Genomic DNA, 22,092 nt, shown 5'->3' on the forward strand with positions numbered 1-22,092 from the left:
CAAAACCAACCTTTTTTTCTTCCTCTTTTTCTTCCTTCTTCTTTTCATCTATCCATCATTCCACTGTATACTGGAAGCAGATATAGGTGCTGATTGTTTTGTTATTTTTTAAATTTATAGTTGCCTATTTCAAAAAAGAATTGTTTTGTAATAAAAATGAATATATACGTATGGAATAAATATATAAAAGATCAGAAACCATATAAAGAAAGATAATTACTAGGGATTGAATACTAAAATAGAATACTACCTCAATCATGCTTTCTGATGGTCCAAAATAAAAAGACTTTCTTTTGTTTTGCTTTGTTTCAGCCTACTATTTCTTCGGTGAGGTAAACATTTTCCTAGAAGATATTTGTAAGAAATTTAATCCATGGGTGTAAAGGCCATTCAGTTTTATAATGGACCATGTATTACACAACTGTTTCATAACCCCTTCCTTATATTTCTTGTTATGTAATAACCCTTTTTTCTTTCTTTCCCACTCACTTCAAGACCTAAACCTCAGGAATTCTGGCTTGATAATGATTAGTACATTGATCCCTTAGGTCTCTGGAGAAGTTAGGTATTATCCTGTAGAGTACTCAGTCATTCATAGTCAACAAATATTTTTTTTGTTGTACACTTTGGGCCAGATGCTGTGTTGGGTGTCAGTATATTCTGCTTGGGTGTCAAAAATTAAAACTTTTCCAGGCAAGCAATCACATAGCTATTTCTGTTTAGTTATTGTCTTTCTGGCAACTGTCTTTTGATAATGATTGATTAGGTTTTTCTCCAAGATATCTTTCCCTACCTCCTTTTAGAACCTTGCTCCTACTTAATCTCAGTTATCAACTCTTTTGGTTTTCTCTCATCATTTCTTGAGTTTTAATTCTCTAAGCTAGACTGTTTCCTTCACTTCTATGTTTGATCTCAAAAGTTTTTAAGTTAAACTTTTTGTCATTTTGGATTATTTCATGCAGCCAGAATTTCACTAGATACTCTTTTTACTCTTAGTAATTTTTCACACCTTGTCAGCACCCCTGGCCCAGAATGTTAGTATAGTTAGGATAAATAGAAAGACCTTACAGTAGTATTATTTTGTCTTTTATACTTCTGCCTTTCATTCAGGTTGCCCCTCAATTCAAAATCACATGGGAAGAAAGGGAATGTTTTGTTACATTGTTGAACAGAAAAATGTTTGGGTTATCTTCCTTCAGTTTTGTCTGGAGAAGGCAGCAAACCATAGCGTGTTTCTATCTTTTGCAAAATTTTCAAAGCCCAGATATTCATGTTACAATTAAATCAGTTGATCAGTTAAATCCATATACATGGAATCATTGTATTTGATATTAACTTGAAAATGTAGAATTGTATTTTGATCTTGTATTTGTGAACCAGATTTGGGGAGATAAGATTTGTTACATTTTGCAGGAAATTATTTGATGCTTATTTATATTGACAAAGATTAATTTTTAATGAATTTGTCAGTAAAATAAAAGTCAAATGCTACAACTGTTCACATATAAAGTAAAACTATTAAGTCAAGCACAGTCATCATACACTGACCAATTTTAAGGAGCTCCTCTTCAGTTGTAAGAAAAATGTGAAATTTAGTGGCAAAAATATCTTTAAAAAGCTAAGACTTTTTAATATTTGCCTTTCCAGTTAAGTTTACTGATATGAAAAGAAAGCAGTAAGATAGTAATAGCAAGTTGTATGTTTATGGTATTAATAGTTGTCTCAAAAGGCTCTTATGGATATTTACTGTTGGCCATGTTTGAATGTAATATTTAACCACTTCAAAATTATTTATTCTCATTCTTTGTTTTAAATAGCCCTGAAAAACCTGTAAGTGTGAAAATAAGTTTTGAAGATGAACCAACAAAGAAATACATGGATGCTGAAACTTCATTATAGAATTGAACCAAGAGGAATTATTTATAGATATATATATACATATATATGTGTATGTATATATAATATTTCATGTCACTATATATAACGATATTGTATGTCATGCCATTTATGCATGACTACGGGGTTTTTTGAAGTAGTGTCTGAAGTTTGTTAGGAGCACCATGGAGACTGTGTGTATAATGAAATGGTCTCTTAGAAGTGAGGTACATGATTCTTACTACTCAAATATTTATTTTTCTGTTGGAAAATTTTTTTCTGTTCTTCAATAGAAAAATGTGGGGAAATGCATTCAGTCTACTTTTCTTTACATCTGTTTGTTCATCAGTGGCAGTCCGTACCAACCTTAAGTGATACGTATTTAAATTTTTTCATTGAGTTGCTAGAAATGTTCCCATATTACTTCCTTTCTGCTAGGGCTTTGTGGGAAGAACAGGGCGTCTCTGCCAGTGGTGGGGCACAGATGGGGCCGTATCCTGGCTGCTGTGTGTGTGTTGCATTACATACATGTCCATCATGTTTCACAGGTGATGGGAACTTTTTCGCTATAGAGGTAGAACAGTGGAAACTTTCTAGATAAGAACTATAATTTTGACCTTTATGTTTTTGAAATTTATTTTAAACTTTAAAACCTCCACATCTAGGTCTCCATTCTGATAGACAAGTATAACTGCAGGTGATTTTATAATTTAACTCCCATACCACTCATTAGTTTATGAATTTTAAAAGCTATAAAATACCAATTTACAATAGTTAAATTTTGTTGCCTTTGTAGAAATTTTTTTCTGAATCCTAGTACTCTGTTACAGCCCCAAATGCCCACTCTATTCTCTGCCTTTGCTGTCCTTTACTTAAAATGTGGTTTAGTTTGTATCAGGTTCAAGTTCTTGATTATTTTTCTATTATAAGTAGTATGACTAAATAATCAGGAGTCAGAATTCTCTTAAGTGGGTTTATGATCAGTATTACTTTATTATGAATTACCTTTCATTTTCTGTTTACGTTGTTCTTTCTGTTGTATAGGTAATATTTAATAGATTTCATTTTAAAATATTTTATTTATTTTAATTGATATGATGCTTAAATATTATATAAACATTTGAAAAGGTAACAAATATAGAGTAAATTGTTAATGTAAATAGTTGGTGCTCACTTGCATTTATGGTTTATTATCTGAGAGCAGTTGATAGATTTTACATCTTTGATATAAAGCACTGCCATATTTGTATTTTAAAAGAAATTTAGACCTATTATGTATAGCTCAGATTGATGACATTCTTCCTAGTTTGTGTTTGTATGTTTTATTTAGATTTTGCTTTTCTGAGCTGTCTTTTTAACTTCTAGCAAATCTTTTTAGTCATCTTTTATATACTTTTACCTCCATATGAAATAAATAAATGTTGTTCTTGTTAAGCCTGTAGGACTGGATGAATGGGGTTGTGAAACTGATTTGGCAAGAGGATGATTTCTAAAAACCAAATGAGTATTGAGAAGCCACTGAAATATCGAAAATAATAACATGAATGTTAGGATGAAAATTTTAATGAAATTCTGATGCTTCCTTTAATCATTTTTAATTAAAGTATAAAAGTATGAAGAATTGATCTTATAGAAGATCATGAGCAATGCCAAAAGCTGATATTTTAGCAATTCTAGCAATGCATTCTAAACTACTTAACTAATAAAATTTCCACATTTAAGACCATGTGATCCGATTCTAGTTAAAATAATGGATTCAACTTCTGCCTCATACGGGAGGTTGGAAATGTAGCTGATTTTCTTTAGAAAATGTAGCTGGCACCATTTGGTACTGCCTAAAGAAGAGAGCTGCTGTCAGCACTTGATGAGAGAGTATTACCCACGGTGCTTGTTAGTGTTTATGAGCTTCCATTGAAGTGATTCCTTTTTATTCGTAGCAGCATAATCGTTTCCAAAGACCCCAGTATTTGCTGCTATGATTTTGTAATCTCCCCTGATGAAGCTGAACAAGAGGATTTCCTTACGTCATTCCCTAGTGTCTGGATGTCACAGGGTTAACAAATGTGCTTTTTTATGGGAAGTAATTTTAAAATTTGAACTGAAATCTACCTGGGATCATAGTGTTTATGTGATTTTATTTATGAATACTAGTTGTCCAGTGCCAGAAAAACCATGATGTGCAAAATGCTTTGCACTCAGTGTTTTTACTATGTTTCTAATCGTTAATAGTTTCTGCTTTCTTTTGACTACTTGACTTACAAAATGATCTGATTGACTACTCCATTGAAAAGCAAAGGTAACTCATGTTTTAGTAATAGCTTGTTTTATGTGGTTATAATATTTTTCTACTATTTTTGAAAAATAACAATCATGGATAGCATTCTTTGAAAGACAGTGAAAAATGTAATTTACTACATATATTGCTTTTTAAATGTTGCCTTAAACAGGTATAGATGAGCAGTAGTAATTGCTATGTACTGATTTACCTCAAGGTGAAAAAGAATTAAACCTGTGCATATTCCATTTATAAAATAAATTCATATAAACAGCCCTGCACTTTTCCAGATGCCTTGGTTTCCAGGATGGAGCTCAGTGCTACTGAGTACCCTGGCCGCAGGGCCACCTCAGGATATTCTTTCCTCCACCTATTTTATTTATTTATAGACATCTGTTTACAAGGACTATAATACATCCTCATGTTGACCATCTGAAATTCACTTTCACTTGAATGCTATTTCACTCTAAAATTGCCGCTTTTGAGAAGACAATGAACTAATAACTTCCTTATGATAAAAGGATGATGCTATATATTCTCTAATGATATTAGATATACGAAGTGAGGCACAAGATCTTTCTAATGGGTGTTGTATATGTGAGTGTGCTTGTGTGAATGATGTTGTCAATCATAAATCTCTCAAGTTGTTTAAAAAAGCTGTGGCATATCATTGTTCATATTTGCCAAGCATATAAAATGTGTAGGACAGAATTTTTTATGTGCTAACACATGTATTTATAAAGCAGATTTCTTTACCACTCAAAATTACTAACTTTCGTTTTCTCCATCTAAAAAAAATGTTTCTTCCACATACCTTAAGTTTGTGTATATATATAATAGCTTTATAACTTTTACCTTTTGCAAAAGCAGGTTCAAAATTCTGTAAAAAGAAAAATGGTTTCCGAAACAGAGGTATGACACCAGAGCTTGCTGTTTTTAAAGGATTGTATCATGTATATCAGTTCTGTAAATGTGCTCAACAGTGTAACATGTGAATCCTGTTTTAAAGTGCTCAGATTTCGGATGTGTAAGCCATTAATATAACATTGTAATTCAAAAATGTTTAAATAATTTAATGTTTTAAATTTATTCATGTAGATCACATCATTGTTATCATATGCAGTAGAACTATGTGAACTGTCTTTTGGTTTAGTCCAACAATTATTTATTTTTTTAGAAAGTAAACTTAAAGAGCTTAAGGACATCCAAAATTTAAAATAGTGTTCATACTTCAAAATTTGGCAATTTTAATGTAAAGTTGGTTCTTTTCTAACTTTTCAAAAAGTAATGTGAGTGTCAATAATAGGAAAACATAGTTGGAAATGGAATCATCTAAAGATCATTTTAAAAAATTTAATTAGTGTATATTGACTTCTACAGTTGACTTAGAGTAATTGTTAACAGTTGTTTTCTTAATCAGATTTTTGTGCGTTGATTGATTCTTGTGTTGTGGCTTTTCTTTTGTTACTTTCATATTAAGAGTTTTTTTTTTTTTTTTTTGTAGGGGGGTTCTCTTCCAATGTTTACTACATTTAAATAAATAGAAATTGAATTTTATTGTTCATTTATGCAGTATTTGATAGCGTGGTATAATAACAGTACAGTTCTAATTTTTATGACTTTTATAATTATACAATGATAATATTTTCTTTTATAATAAAATCCAAAGTAAACACTTAAAATGTAGAAGTGATATTTTTCATCTATATGAAGTACAAGTATCTACCAAGTCTATAATGTGAATAATCCTGCTTTTCAAATCTGTTTCATAATATTAGAAGAAAACTATTTTTGGAGATGTTATTGAAGTTGAAAGATCAATAAAAGTCTACTGAATCAGTTGTTGAATATTGTCTTTATTTTGATATTAGAAGAGCTGCATGTCTTTCTTATGAGAACTGATAGGGGATGGAGAAAAATAAGTGATTTCTATTTCCTGCCTCCTAATTTTCCTAAGCAGAAGACAGAAAAGAGGAAACAGTGAGAAAAGAAGATGAAACAAAATAGTGTGTGTTTCACAATGATTTTTTGATAGTTAAGAAATACTGAAATTAAAGCCCTTTAAGATAGGCTGGTCCATTATTTTCCCTATTTTAAAACACATCTGTTTAGAATAGAATTTTGCAGTGGGATATGTAATAAACACACATCACATTACACGATATGTAATGAGCATGTTAATACTGAACTTTCATAGACTCAAGGCTTTTTTGTTTTTAATGGCTAATTTCATTATGAAATTTTTTTAGTAATAGCTAATGACAGGCCTTGGTTTGTTTTCCATTGGGCACGTATGTAACAATTTCCTCCTGTGTTTTCTGCACTGTATAGTTTCTGATATCCCACAATGAATTTGTCAATTTATTATTCCCATCAACAGAACTTTGAGATTTTTGTGGGGTTGGGGGCGGGAAGAAGAAGGGAAATAGCGAGTTTCTCACTAGTTTTTCTTTCATCTTGCTCCTTAAGGTATATCTGATCTCTCCAGTATCAGTTCTGTGACCTTTATCTCACTACCTCTATGCTTTTAATGAAAACATTCCTATTGTTTGGAAAACCTTCCTTCCTGTTTCTCTGCTATTCTTGCAAAGCTCAATTTAAGTTCTGCATTTTCTTCAAATTGTGCTCTGCCTTGTGCTGTGTTCTGTAAGATCATTCTTCTGCCTCCGCTCAAGAGTGTGTCTGTGTTTAAAATGCCCTCTTTTTGTTTTTGTTTTTTGTCCTAGACCAGTGGTCTAGGGGTATTTTAGAAATTTGGGGAATTATTTTTTTCTTCTTGTTGATTCTGAGTATTTATTTTAATACCTATTTAAGTTAATTTTATTTGTTCCTTATGTTATAGTTACCACGTTACACTCTTTTACTTCCGAAGTATGTAATTTACATTATCTGTGGATTCACCTCAGGATAGTAAAAGGGATATTCAAAAACACCAGATTTTACAGATTTGGACCCTACCACATTAGCCATGAGCTTAATGCAGGCATGACCCCTCTGGGGTCGTGTATATTTCTCACATTACAGAGTACAGTGTGGGCCCTGGATGGGTGTGGTCTCCTCTCCTGCAGAGCCCCGTGTCTCCCATGCCGCATAATCACCTCTGCAACTTTCAGTTACTTTTAGGGAAGGCCAAAACATTGGTTTAAGATTTTATTTTAAGAGAGGAGAAGAAGAAAGGTGGGAAGCACATTCAATATTCTGATGAAGAAAAGTTCAGAGGAGTAATTTTGTCTCCTGCATAATATTTAAAATGTCTGTAGAGAATACTTTTTCTACTCAGCATCAGTCTGCCTTCCCCTCTCAACTTTTTGTGTTTTGATCGGTAACATTATTTCTGCTGGTTTTATGTTCTCTGAAGTATAATTAGTTCTGCTCCATTCACCTGAGTTTGACTTCCTTCTCACCTTTCTGTGTTTCCAAAATGGTACCTTACTGTTTTAGTTTTAAATATGTATTTTCAAGTACTCAAACCTAAGTGTTATTCCATTAGGCCTACTTTTCATTATTATTCAAAGCAGAGAAACATCAGGGAAGCGGTTCACGGTATTCATTTTAAATCAGGTTTTGGGAGATTGAATCACCACACTAATTGACATTCCTGTGGGCACTTGGAGCAACATTAAGATGGGATTGAGTAGGTCCTAGATTAAATTGTCCAGGGGACAGACAGCATGGTGGTTCAGGCTGGGCTCTGGATTGAAATTCTAGGTTCTCCCCTGCCTCCATCACTTACCAGCTCTGCCCTGTTGGGCCTCCATGTTACAACCCTAAACTAGGATGAAAAATAACCAGATGGAAGCTTCCTTGGTGGCGCAGTGGATAGGACTCCGCCTGCCAATGCAGGGGACACGGGTTTGAGCCCTGGTCCAGGAAGAGCCCACCTGCTGCAGAGCAACTACGCCCGCGAGCCACACCGACTGAGCCTGTGTGCCTCAACTACTGAAGCCCTCACGCCTAGAGCCCGTGCTCTGCAACAAGAGAAGCCACCACAATGAGAAGCCCGTGCACTGCAACGAAGAGTAGCCCCCGCTCGCTGCAACTAGAGAAAGCCCGGATACACCAACGAAGACCCAACGCAGCCAAAAAAAAAAAAAAGCAGATGATGTGAAGAGTAGGTGAAATAACGAGGAAAGAGTTTGGAACAGTCCCTGGCACAAAATAAGCGCTCAATATTTTTCATTTTTTGAAGCTTCATAATGTAAAATTGAGTATTTTTTTTTAAAGCTTTAGTAAAATTAAAATTTTTTCAATAAAAAAAAGCTTCAGACTTTCACAAAAGGTGAAGAGCCTTGCCCAATGCCACAAAACGAACTAGTGACAGGTGTCCCACACAGCTCACTCGTACTTTCACGCCGGAGTCGCTGAAACTGTCTCCACGTTACACGAAAGCTATTCAGCAGGTACCGTTGATCCTTTTCAAACTAAATATCTGCTTTGGAAGATAACTGATTTTTAGTCCATAGCAATTCTTGAAATTAAACACCCCAAAATGAAGCTGCCCTCTCTTCTACCCATTTTATTTCAAATGCTGAAGGTTGGCACACCGAGTCCAGGAAAACTGACAGCGTTTAGGAAACCCTGGCTGGCGGGCAGCCCGAGGTCGGGGTGAGGTGGCTGCCGCCGCGAGGCCCTCAAGCCCCACCCCACAGCGCGCGCTGCGGCCCGGCCCGGCGCGTCTCCGGTTGCTACGGCAACCCGAGGCCGGCGGGCCGCAGCACGGCTAACCCTGATTGGCTGGGGCGCCCTGCCGGTGGAAGAAGAGGTGTCGGCATTGGCTGAGGACGCGCCGGTTTCGTGGCCGGAAGGAGGATTGGATTGATGCACCAACGGTGCTGCTGGCAGCAGTGCCCCCGAGATGGAGGGAACCAGGCGCGGGCTAGGGGAGAGGAGGACGGGCCCCCGATCCAGAGCAGCGTGACAGTAGCAGAGACGATGAGAAGGGCGATTTCGAGCTTGGCCTGAAGGAGGGGCCCTCCCTTGGGCGCGGTGAGTGGGGCCGGAGCGGGCGTTCCTCTGCCGGCGCGCGGTTTCAGGCAGGGTCTCCAGGGAGATGTCCTCAGGTGCTTGTGGAGCAGCCCCGAGGCCTCGGAGTGAGCTCCCCTCGGCAGGAGGCAGGGCAGAGAGTGCGGGCTGTCGGGCGTGCGGGAGTCACTGTGAGCCTGTCTCATAGCGGATGGGTTGGTGTTGGCGGATGGATGGTGGGAAAGTGCCATCAACCATGCGTGATGGTCCTTTCAGTTCCATAAGGACTTATTCTGGTTACAGGAAGCCTGAGTGTGTCTCTTCCAATCTGCTCCTACACTCCGGAGGCTCCTTCATAAAACCCTTTATGAGCGTCTCTTCTCTGCCTTCCCCTTATGTTATGATGCTGCTCTGACAGTCCCTCTGCTTCTCTGCTCAGAGTGAGTGAGCCTGTTCAGTTCCATGCCTTCAGGCACCACATGTCAGCTGATTACTTGAAAACCTCCACCTCCAGCCGAGGCTGCTCCACTAAGCACCAGACCCCAAAACCCAACCGCGAATTAACTCCACACGTGCGCAACCCTAAACACCATCTTCCCCATTCCCACAGAGTGCCTCGCCCTTGGATTCCCTGTCTTGGGCACCAAGATACAAAAACCACATCTGGACAATATCTTTGACACTTACTGCCTCTTCTAAATTTCCACCGGTTATCAAGGCTATACCTTCTTAATAGCTGTCAAATCAATTCCCACATCACTAAATCCCTTCTCTCTACATTAGAATTTCCACCAGTTTCTTAGTTAAATTCAACACCCATCCACCTTCCCTGATGGCAGTTTGGCCCTATCTAATCGATTTTCTGTCTATTGTTAGACTGATCTTTCTAAAAAAATATATAAGGGCATTTCACTTCCTGCCAAGACTCGCTGTCATCCTCATCCACACTTCTTAGTTAGGCCTTCCATCAGCAGTTCCATCTTTGTTCCCAGAACATGCCACATTCTCTCCTGATGTGTGCTGATGTCACCTGTTGCTCACACTGCCTTCAATGGACTCCACTTTTGCACCTTCCCCAACCCTGCTCTCACTCCCCAGTCATTCTCTGCGTGTTGCCTAATTGCTTTTCTGCTTCCTCCTCTAGACTCTCTCTCTGAGCGCAGAGGCCAGGTTTGTCTTCCTCACCATTTGTTGTGTCTATCATAGCACCCTGCAAGTAGCAGGGGCTCAACAAATACTGGTTAAATGAATGATTCTCTAAAACAAGAAGTTACTGTTTTTCATAGCATCCAGTAAAGCTTTCACTTATAAAAGATGAATGTTGAATTTCCAGGTTTTACTTTAATTTCAAGATCCTTGGTTTGGAAACTATTTCAATTCACAGTCTATATTTCATGCCATAATCATTTTAATGGTAGCTGTTGTTATATGGCATAAGTTTAACATGGGAAAGAGAGAGAGTACAGTGCAGTTTGCAAGAGATAGGCTTTGAGTCAGACATGCGTGGGTTTGAATACTGGCTCCAACATTTTAGCTCTGTGGCCGCTTATCTGTGGCTTCGTTATCTGTACAATGGGCTAATAATAACCCCCACCTCATAGGATTATTTTAAAGACTAAATGTGTATAACCCATATCAAGTGCACAGTGCCTTATACTTAATGAGTTTTCACATGTCTAAAGAATAGAAACATTCACATGGATGTTTGTAGCAGCTTTATTCACAATTGCCAATACCTGCAAACAACCAAGATGTCCTTCAGTGGGTGAATGGATAAATTAGCTGTGGTACATCCAGACAATGGAATTGCTGAAAAGAAATTAACTATCAAGCCATGAAAAGACATGGGGGAACCTTAAGTGCATATTACTAAGAAAAGAAGTCAGTCTGAAAAGGCTATATACTGTGTGATTCCAACTACATGACATTCTGGAAAGAGTAAAACTTTGGAGACAGTGAAAAGATCAGTGGTTGTCAGGGGTTAGCGGAGGTTGGGGGAGAAATGAATAGGCAGAGCACAAGGATTTTTAGGACAGTGAAAATACTCTGTGTGACACTATAATGATGGATACGTCATTATATGTTTGTCCAAACCTACAGAATGTACAACACAAAGAGTGAACCCTAAGGTAACCTATGGACATTGGGTGATTATGATGTGTCAATGTAGTTCGTTCGTTCATTCATTCATTCATTCATTCATTCATTTATTTATTTATTTATTTATTTATTTATTTATGGCTGTGTTGGATCTTCGTTTCTGTGGGAGGGCTTTCTCTAGTTGCGGCGAGCGGGGGCCACTCTCCATCGCGGTGCGCGGGCCTCTCACTGTCGCGGCCTCTCTTGTTGCGGAGCACAGGCTCCAGACGCGCAGGCTCAGTAGCTGTGGCTCACGGGCCTAGTTGCTCCGCGGCATGTGGGATCTTCCCAGACCAGGGCGCGAACCCGTGTCCCCTGCATTGGCAGGCAGATTCTCAACCACTGTGCCACCAAGGAAGCCCCTGTAGGTTCATTCTTGGTAATAAATGTACCATTCTGGTAAGTAATTTTGATAATGAGGGAGGCTCTGCAGGTGTAGGGGTAGGGAGTATATGGGAAATCTCTGTACCTTCCTCTCAAATTTGTTGTAAACTTAAAACTGCCCTAAAAAATAGTCTTAAAAAAGAAGTAAAAGAAACACTGAAGGTTGGAATTGTGAAATTTCCATGGTCAGCTCACAAAAGGTAAAAATCAGTCTTTTAATTCAGTCAAGTACAGTTTCTAGGACATCATCCTGCTACCCAGTCACACTATACTACTTGATCACAAACTTTGTTCTGATACAGGTAAGAGACTCATTCAGTGACAACTTATTGACCGTCTGATGGATCCAGGGCACTCTGCCAGATAAAGGCGGGGCAAAAGAAAGTGTAACCAGTAAAGTCTCAAGTAAATGAAAGAAGGGCCTGGAATGTCACTCTGCCTGTCTCAGCCGGTCAGACTTTGAGGTCAGAGTCAGAGTGGACTGAGTGGAGCCCTTGGAGAGGTGGAGAGGAGGTAGAAGTTTACTGGGCATCCAGAAGGGAGCATGACCAAGTCCCTGTGCCCTCAGAGCCCAGGATCCCAGGGGTGGTAGCCCAGAGTCCATAGAATTCACACTCTCATGCTAGGTTCATGGGTTCAAATTCCAGCTCTGCCACTGCTGGACACAGGGCGTCTGCCAAGTTGCTTCATCTCGGCACCTCAATTTCCTTACATATACAGTGAAGTTGTTGTGAGTATTACATGAATCAGTAGAGACAAATTTCCTAGAACTATGGTAGGTACATAGGAAGTGCCAGGTACATGTTAGCTGTTTCTGTTATGTTTTACCTGGGGGAGAGAAATAAGTTAAGAGATAACAATAAAGCAGGATGGGGGGGATAGAAAGTGTCACCTTGGGAACAGGTTATGTGGCTTGGATTTGGAAATGAGTCTTACATTTTTGAGACTTGGTCTTCCACAGGAAAGTGAACTCTATGTGTACTCATATATCCGCCTGGCATGTGTGATTAAAAAAAAACATGAAAATGAGCACTGAATAAAATAGATGGTTTTTCATTTGGTAAAATGATTGCTCATTCATATCTAGAAGTCAAACTTCCCTTCATCTCAGCTGAAATCTGCAACAGTCATAATAAAGGTCATGCACTCACGTCCATAGGGGTGGCTCAACTCAGAGCTTATTCAGTCTTGTATTAGGAATAGTTATAGTTGACAGGGAGTCTAGCTTCACAACCCTCAAGAGAGTCAAAGTGACAAAATCACAATCGAATGGCACATATCTAGAAGAGAGACTAAAAAACCCTCCTACAAAAATTGAAATAAAAACAAGAGGCAGAATGGATAAAGCACAGCAGCCATAACGTTGATCCTGGGCCATCAGGAAAAAGTTACCCAGTATATAGTGTATTTTGCATAAATGACAGGGAATTGTTACTTAATTTGAGAAAAGTGTGTCTGAAGTAATATTTGATTATTAAGGTGATAAACATTTACCTAGAAAATTCACTTAGGCAGATAGAGAGCTGGATAAAGGCCACCAATAAGTGAAAGTTAGTATAACATTCAATTAACAGGGAAGGCCCTGCCTGGCTTTAAATTCCTGCTCTGCCACCAGAGGTTTAAAGCTCTGTGACTTGGACAAATTACTTAACCTCTATGGGCCTCAGTTCTGTCATCTGTGAAATGGGGACAGTAAAGGTAGTTGCCTTATAGCTTTGTTAGGAGAATTATATTAGTTAACGTATGGAAGCAATTAGAATGGTGCTGGCACAGGGTAAGCCCCATGTAAACATTTGCTTTTATTATTGTTGTTACTGTTACCAGATACGAGATCTTAGCCAAGTTACTGAAGCTCAGCACCTCAGTTCCTTCATCTGTGAGTTGGAGATACAACACAACCATCTCCTAGGGTTGTTTTAGGATTAAACAAATACATGAAAGTGCTTCTAATTGTAAACCCGAAATAACATCAGGTGTAACAAATTAAAATGAAGACTATTTGTGACATTAAAAATAACACTTTTTTTTTTCATTTTATATCTAGTATTTGTCATCAGTGAACCAAAGTCAGTGAATATAAGCAAATGACTTAAAATAAGCATGACAAGCTCTTCAAGCTGAAGTAATAGTAATACTACCAATGATAGTATTTACAACAGCTGTCATAATAACAACTTAGCTAGCTAAGGACAGTTTTTTGTTTTGTTTGTGCCACACCACATGGCGTGTGGGAATCTTAGTTCCCTGACCAGGGATCAAACCTGGGCCCACAGCAGTGGAAGGGCAGGGTCCTAACCACTGGACCACCAGGGAATTCCCCTGGACAGTTTTAAAGGCGTTTGACTTTATTTAGTTCCAACTACCATCTTATAATGGGGATATAATTATGTCTATTTTTTGGTAAATGAGGAAACTAATAATCAGAGAGGCCCGGGGACTTTCTGAGGTCACTCAGCAGGCAAGTAGAAACCAGGTCTCCTCCATCACTGCTGCTCCTTTCACCTGCATCCCAGCCGTGTAACAGGAAGACTTCATAGTCCCAAGCCTGTTAGCTCTCATCAGTGGAGACCACAGCATTCATATAATGTACGTGTGTGTGTGTGTGCTACACTTGACATAAATGTGAATACTCATTCCTGTAGGAAATGTTATTGTCCTATCATGTATACTTGAGGTAGCCCATATTTAGCACGAATATCTTATTTACCTTGTGGCTTCCCTGTGTTTATAAAGAGATTTTTGTCAAACCAACATTCTGTAATAACTAGATGCTGGTCAGCTGGGGCAAATGTATCATTTGCTGATAGTTTTTTTCATAATCTTTATTCTCCATCTATAAACAATGACCCTCCAGTTATACCTGGAGCTTCCCAATCACATTTCTCTTGGGATTTGTTTATTCATTCATTCATTCAGCAATCATTTATTGAATACTTCTTTTGTTATAAACTAGCAATGCTGTGCTGGATGTTGGGGATGAGCAAACTAGCTGTCATCCACATCCCTGACTAGTTTATAGTAAGCTGGAGGAGACATATGCATAGTTATTGAATTATTGCCTGACTCTGCCCCTTTATTAAGAGCTTCAAGACAGGGAGGTCAGTGAAAATTTCCTTAAAGAATGAATACTTGAGTTGAGATGGATGAGCCTTCCAGGCCTTTCTGCACTAATCTGGCCCTTGAGTCTAGGAATAAAGGTCTCAGGAGTGCAGGAAAAGCAGGCCTGGGTCAGGGACACATGGCCCAGGTCTGAGTGGAGCTGTTGGGGGCAGAGGCTTCATCTCACAGGACACCTCAAGTCCTCCTTACATTTGTTTTTATGCCAAGAGAAATGGGAAGCCCACGAAGGCTCAATTGGTCAGATTTGTACCATAAAAATGGTGCTTTTGATGCTGTGTGGAGAACAGACTTCTTGTTGTTGGGAGGAGAGAGAAATTGGAAGTTGGGAGTCCATTTAGAAAGTGGTTCCTGTAGTTCAGGTGGGCAATGATGAGGACGAGGGTGTTGGCAGTGAGGATGGAGAGAAGTGGGCAGACAGGGACTGTACTGAATAGAAAAATAGTGAGCTAATGAGTAAGGGCCTTAGGAAGAGGAAGTGTCACTTTCCCAAGGTTCATGCCCAAGGGCTCTTCTTGAGTTGAGATTATTTGAGGATCTTCTGTTCTATGAGCTGGCCGTAGCCTTGGAGGCCACCATCAGCCCCAGCCCAGCTCATCTGCTCCCTGTCTCCCCAAACCACTCTCAGGATCTGGCCTTCCTCCCTTTGTGCATCCCCTGGAGTATTCTTCCCCTGCCCCACCCATTCTCCTTGACCTGCTTCACAGCCCTGTCACATGTGCCTTTCCATGGCTCTTTCTTCAGCCCACAGTGGTCTCTCTTTCCCTTAAATTCATTCAATTTATAATCTCCTTGGGAAACTAATTTTCTCTGCTTTTTGACATTTCCAGTGTTCTTATTTAATCCCTTGTATTAGGCCGAACCATAAGAAATTGTTCTTTTTTTTTTAAAGGCCCAATATCAGCAGTTTCATGTTGTTTAACCTACATATTTCTCATTTCCCACACTTGCTGAGTTATGGATGGATGTTCTTGCAGCATCCAGTAGTGTCTTGTGCACAGTCAGCACACAATAAAGTAAAAATACACTTAAAAGAAGTGTTATTAGATGAAACAGAAGTAATTCAGTGCCACCAATTATTAGGAACATCAGTGTGTTTACCCGGTGTTCTCTTTACTCTTTGAGGGTCTAGGGGATTGGGCTGAATCCATACTCACTTATTATCATGACTTATTTCCATGATGGCTAACTTTGGAGAGAAGGCATTTTTTTTACCATGTCTTATTCAGTGCAGTATCCTCAGTGCCTGGCATATATGAGGAGATCAAAAATTGTTTCTTGAAGGAATGACTAAATATTGTCACCTTTCTCTGTCTCACAGAAACAGAGAATTGAATGTAATCTTACTATGTTTGGAGGTCAATGAATAAAGAGAAGTTTGGTGTGCTGCTTTATTTATTTTCATTGACTGGTTAATATAAATTCTTTCTTCATACCATCTGGACCTTTTTTCCCCTTTACAATATCACTACTTAATACATGGGTCTTAGGTTCATTCCACCCTTTGTCACGAATAGACTTGGGTGAGCAGCCACAAAAGGCATGAGCACAGACTATCACAAATATTGTGCAGTGGCAGTTGAGGGGGCCCACAGGAAATCCATTCCTATCTGCAGGCATTACCCTTTATCACAAAAGATATGAGTTAAAATGGGAATACATCTTGAAAATAGGAAAATGATAATGGTGCCTATTGTCATATATTCTAGTTGACTTTGGAACAGCACTCTCAGTCCACTTTGGGTTACTATTCATCAGAAGAAGATGAAGGCAAACTCCTAAAGGAGTGTCTAGCCTGTAGCAGGTGCTCAATAAATATTCAGGGGAATGAGTGGGAGACAGAATACTCTTATCATTTTTTATTCTTTTACCCCCAAGTGCTTGTTTTACTAGAAAATAGAAGGTCGTTTAAAGAATAAAGTGTGCATAAGGAAGGTGTCAAGTCTGCTGACTAGGGAGCAAGGCCATGACAGTACTTGCCCTTGGCTGATGCCACTTCTGCCAGTGGCAGTTCTGTAGCAACTGCATCTTTGTTTGGCACAATACGATGGTATTAAAATACAACACCTACCTAGTTCTCATGAGTGAACCAGGATGAATGGATGTGTATTTGTAAGCACGCCAGGGTCCAGTTGCATTTAACCAATACATTTAAACACATTTCCCTTATTTCTGGTTGCTCTATGTGAATTATATCTTATTTAAAATTATATCTTATTTTAACCACTTTTTTCAAATTTTAAAGGGATTTTAAGGAAATATGTCTACAGTAAAGGAATTGGAGTATTGATTTTTCATTTTGCATTTCCAGCTATTTGTGGGGCTGAAAGTTCTGTAAGATTTTAAAACCTACCTGAGCACAGACAGACTGCATCTTGACATCTAACACGGAGGTTAGCCGTCATTCAGCCAAGGAAAGAAGGACTCCCTGTTGTTGGTACAGGAAGTTCTAACTTCCGTGGTAGGGTTCATGACACTTTATTTTAGTGCCCTTTCAAAAATAATAAAGCTGATGTAGCAAAGTGGTAATTATTAACCTTAGTCATGCCAAACTCTTACTGCTATTATGTTCTAAGTGCTGGTTTTATTTTTTTTAACCATTAGTAAAGGTAGTAAATAAAATGGCATAGTTACAAAGATGCAGCCTAAGTGATTAGAAGGAAAAACATGTATCTGTGGGATATGAAGCTATTTCCCAAAATGAATCAAGTGATTTTTCTGTTTTATCTTTAGAAAAGATGAGGCCATTTAAGGATCTCTTCAGCAGCTAAGGCAATTGTGGTATAAAAAGGAATTTCTGGGCAGAGAATCTGAAAACCATATCACAAATACTCGCCATGTTATTTAGTTAGTGGGTTTATATTGTACAATTTAGATTAATTACAATCAATTAATTTTACCATGGCATGGATAATCTCTCTGTCATACATGTTTACCCTGCAATTACCGAGTGAGGTATGTGTCTCTGGGGACTTTCTTTTAGTATTAACCCAAATTTCAGGTGACATTAGGAGATATGAATTACTTTCGAGAGTTTCTTTTTTAAAATGGTTTTAAAAATTCAACAATGAGTCAGAACTGTGATTATACCTGTAGTTGACTAGGGCTGTAAACACCAAACTATTTGACTCTCTGATCTGAGATAGTATTTGGGTTACATGACTGACAGGTACAGAGGAAAGATACTGAATGTTTCTGTTCTTAAAGTAATATGCACTTGTATTTTATATGTAATCTTTCACTTCTATACCCATTCCATTTTAAGAAAAAATACTAAATTTCACCTTTTCCATTTAGAATCAAAGGAAAATCTCCATATGAATATTAGTGAATACAAGTGTTTGTGTAGCAAGTATCATAATCTCTGGCCTCATCTCATCTGTAAAATAAATGTTAGAAAATGAGTGGTTTTCTGTTTTTATTTTTAGCAGTGGAACCTTGTTTTCAAATGAAACTGTACAGAGACCCTCAGAGAAATAGGACTCTTGGGTTTCAGTGAAGAGCCTGCATTCAGCCACTCTCACCCTCCCCTGGTTGTCCTGGAATTGACGACTGGGTTAGTCCTTTCAGGCACTCCACGTAGGGCAGTGATTCTCAGAGGATCATCTAGGGTCACTGTGAAAACAATATTGTTATTTGAAAGGAGAACCCTCAGGTACCTAGGCCAGTGCTGTTGAGGTAATCTTCAGACTAGTATGTTACTGGTCCATGAGGGAGAAATACAAAATTGAGAGCAAGCATTGAGAAATGTTTATAGCAATTTGACATTGCTGTGCTATCCAAGCACATGATCAGTGATGGGCTTATTTTCCTGGATACGATATGGACCAAAAGTGTTGGTCCATAATAGATTGGGAAAAAAAAAAAAAAAACTTTATGGAGAATTTGAGAAACACTGTTCATGAATATTTTCTTATTTAGGACTCCAATTTTCCTCCTAAAGATTGAATAAGTTAGATCATTCCTGAGTGTGTTCAATATTATTATAACATTAAAAATACTTACCAATTGATTTGATTTATAAGGAAGCTTTATGAAAGATCTTTGAACTAAAGGAATAATGACATTAGTTTTTAAAAATAATTCTTTTATTTATTCATCCATTCATTAATTTTTTTTCAATAAATATTTATTGTTTGCCTACCATGTGTCTGGTGAACACAGGAGGCCCAATCCTGCCTTATGGGGTCGTCAGGCAATTGCCATACTTTTTGCACAGGTTTGCAGTATGGGGAGTACAGGCTTCCCTGGGCTCTGAGGAGGAGCACCAGGCTTGGTTGGGGGCGGGGGGTGGTGGGTGGTCAAGGGAGGTTCTAATCCCAAAATTAGTAATTGTTAAAAAGCAAATAATTCACAAACTTTGGTAAAAATACCTGAGCCACTCCTTACTGTGACACAAATATTTTTTGAGTCCATACGCTGTGCTTACCCTGTGCCACTTGCTGTTCTGTGTGTGGGGATAAAGCAGACACAGTCCCTGCCCACATGGGGCTTATTGTCAAGTGCACGGAGACCAGTGAATGGCTAGGAGTTCTCCTGATGTTGATGAGCCCCACAAGGAAGTAAAACAGGGTAGAGTAGTGAGTGTGAGCATGTGGTGGTAAATAGGTCACAGAGTAGTCCTCAGCAAGGAGGCGACATCTGAGCTGAGGCTGAGTGACCTGAAGGAGCTGAGCTGCAGTGGGCTGAGGGTGAGGGAGACGATGGAAGAGCTCAGAGAAGTCAGAGTCAAGGCAAGAGGGAACTGCCTTCGACTCTGCTCTGTGTGCATCTGCAGCCGGGCCCTTGCAGCCCCATCACCCACGCTCATCCTTGGGAGACGTGGGCATCCACAGAGCCCCCATCCCTAAGGACTGTTTGTGTGCCCCAGGTATTGGATTCAAAGTTCTTTTTCTTCTAACAGCCAGCTCCTGGGTCTCTTTTTGGGAGGACTGCTCAAGCTACTGGAGTCTCTTTGCCCCCAGTCAGCAGTGCCTGTGTCACAGAACCAAACTCAGGTCTGCTTGTCCACTCACAGTAAAGCCAATCTACTGACACCCAGCTGTGGTGAAGAAAAGTGCAGCCTGTATTGCAGGGGCCAGCAAGGAGTCCAGGCAGCTAGTGCTCAAAAAGCCTAAACTCCCCCGATGTGTTTCAGCAAAACATTTTTAAAGGCCAGGTGAGGGAGGGGAGTCCCAGGGTATATGATCAGCTTATGCACAATTGTCTGGTTGGTTGATGGTGAGATTACAGGGTATTAACATTATCAATCCTTAGGTGCCAATAGGTGCTTACAATCATCAACTAGTTAATTTCTTCCTTTTGATGGTGGTTTTAGCTGCTTACCATCATCAACTAGTTAATTTCTTCCTTTTGATGGTTGTTTTAGCATCTGTAAAACAAGTCAGGAAATGTGCATCAGATAGTAAGTACTTCAGAGAGGAGCTACAGCAGAGGATGGGGGAGGGGTCTGCCCCAGGAAGGCCCCATAGGGTCCTGCTCCCTTACACCTGAGGGTCTAGGACCTCCCTCAGGGCCCTTTACCAACCACTCCTTCCCTCAGGTTTGGACACTGGCTCTGAGGCAAACTCTACCTGCAAGTGAGGTTCTTGCCCTCACTTGCCCTCTGAGGAACACCTCCTCAGAAAGTTGTTTGCTTCTAGGAAATGACTTAAGAGATGAACTGCCCTCCCTGCTGCCCACCAGTTTTGAATTATAGCCTTTGGTATAGTGTTATCATTTTTGTTAATTAAAGATGGGATTAAATTAAATATTTTATAGTATTCCCAAGTTCTTGAAGTTTTTTTTTGGAACAGTTTCCATTTTAACAGCCATCAAATGGAAAGGATTTTGTTTTTTATCCTAAAGGCAATTGCCTATTTCTTCTGATTCTGGTGAATTTGTTTACTGTTTAATTAAGTGAAACATTTCCAGAGAGTTATCTATTTTCACTCTTCCAGCTCAGAGAGTAGAAGCTAATCTTAAATTGATAAAACTATTAGAGGATTATTTCCTGTTCACACACTGGGTCAATAAAATTACAGAGATTAAACAAGGGAATAAGACAGAGTGTTTAGCAGGGTTTGATTGTGGGAGATATCATCTAGCATCAGAAGCCTGTGAGCTTTTCCATACATTTTCATGTACTAATCACTGTGACTTTCATTCATGTCCCTGTTTCTAAAATGGTCTGGAGCTATGGTTTGAGCAGAATTTGAAGCTGACAGGCCAGTGTGTCTATGTGGAATTTTCCCTCTGTCCTTCAGGGAAAAGTAAAGTTAGATTATATTTATTTTGACTGGATTTCCATTTATTTTAGAACTTTTGGGGCATTTTAATATCTATATATGAAAAGCACTTGGATCTCTTGCTTTTGAAAAATTATGTACAGATCATCCATTCTTCCTCTTTTCCTCCCTACTCCTCCCTTTGTTCCTTCCTTTTTTCTTTCTTTCTTTTAAACAGATGCTAAATCATCTCTCTATCTGAATATCTCACAAAACATAGTTTAAAGTTCCTAAGTGGGTTTTTCTTTGCTTATAGTAGAACCCTATATCTGGGATAGCCTCTTTTATCTTTACTAGTTTTCAGTCTGAGATTGGACATAGTAAGCATTCAATAAATATTTGTTGAAGGAATGAATCCATGGTGCTAGGTCCTGGGCACAATCCTAAAATATTGATATTGTGCTTTTCTTGGTGTGCATCTGTGATGAGAGCCTTGGTTTTCAGCTCTTAGTTCCAGCTCAACTATTTGTCACAAGTTTGACAACAATATTGGGAAAATGATTTTTAAATCATTAGATAAACTGTGTTTGTTCATTTCACAAAACTAAATTTCACTAGATTCTGTTGCAGTAAAGCACCCATTGGCACATTCCTTTTGCCTCTAAATACCTCTGAAACACTTGGATTTTGACCATCAATTTCATAATACATTGAGGCATGCAATTATAGGACAATAATGCATGATTTTTCATGCCTGAAAAACACTCTGAAGTCAAGCAGTAGCATTGAAGCACAACTGGAAAATTTTACATCCAATCAAGAATTAAACCAATAGTACATTTAATTTTGTATTTGCTATGTAATTGAAAGTATGAGTATCTTCAACTTTCTTTTTGTTTCTATTCTGGAAGCTAAAACAATTTAGTCAGAAATTGATTAAGGAAAAAGGGTAAACAAATAAATTGTTCTCCATTGGTGAACTCATAATAACCTTTTGAGTAGGAGTGGGAAATAGTTTTAAAAGTTATCCTAGGAAGGGTGACCAACCATAATGACTACAAAGCCTAATTCAGAATAGTGAGATGCCTATTGGGTTGTGTTCCCAGGCTGGCAGCCTCACTGTCTGGATTGTTA

At 38.7% G+C, this 22,092-nt stretch overlaps 2 protein-coding genes across 13 annotated transcripts in view; both read left to right on the forward strand.

The window, feature by feature from the left end:
* The window catches only part of SLC4A7 (solute carrier family 4 member 7), a 115,511-nt gene extending 109,522 nt beyond the window's left edge, over positions 1–5,989 (forward strand). For all 6 annotated transcript variants that reach the window (XM_068557969.1, XM_068557972.1, XM_068557971.1 and 3 more), the window contains one exon: positions 1,818–5,989. In XM_068557969.1, the coding sequence (XP_068414070.1) occupies positions 1,818–1,899 (82 nt within the window). In that variant the 3' untranslated portion in view covers positions 1,900–5,989. The remainder of the gene's footprint in view (positions 1–1,817) is intronic.
* Positions 5,990–8,954: 2,965 nt separating this feature from the next.
* NEK10 (NIMA related kinase 10) overlaps positions 8,955–22,092 on the forward strand; it is a 311,176-nt gene continuing 298,038 nt past the window's right edge. For 6 of the 7 annotated variants that reach the window (XM_068557350.1, XM_068557356.1, XM_068557354.1 and 3 more), the window contains exon 1: positions 8,955–9,136. The gene's annotated coding sequence lies outside the window, so the exon portion shown is untranslated. The remainder of the gene's footprint in view (positions 9,137–22,092) is intronic. The other variant, XM_068557352.1, reaches the window with a different exon arrangement.

Source organism: Eschrichtius robustus, chromosome 12 (genome assembly GCF_028021215.1).
Source record: "Eschrichtius robustus isolate mEscRob2 chromosome 12, mEscRob2.pri, whole genome shotgun sequence".
NCBI lineage: Eukaryota > Metazoa > Chordata > Mammalia > Artiodactyla > Eschrichtiidae > Eschrichtius > Eschrichtius robustus.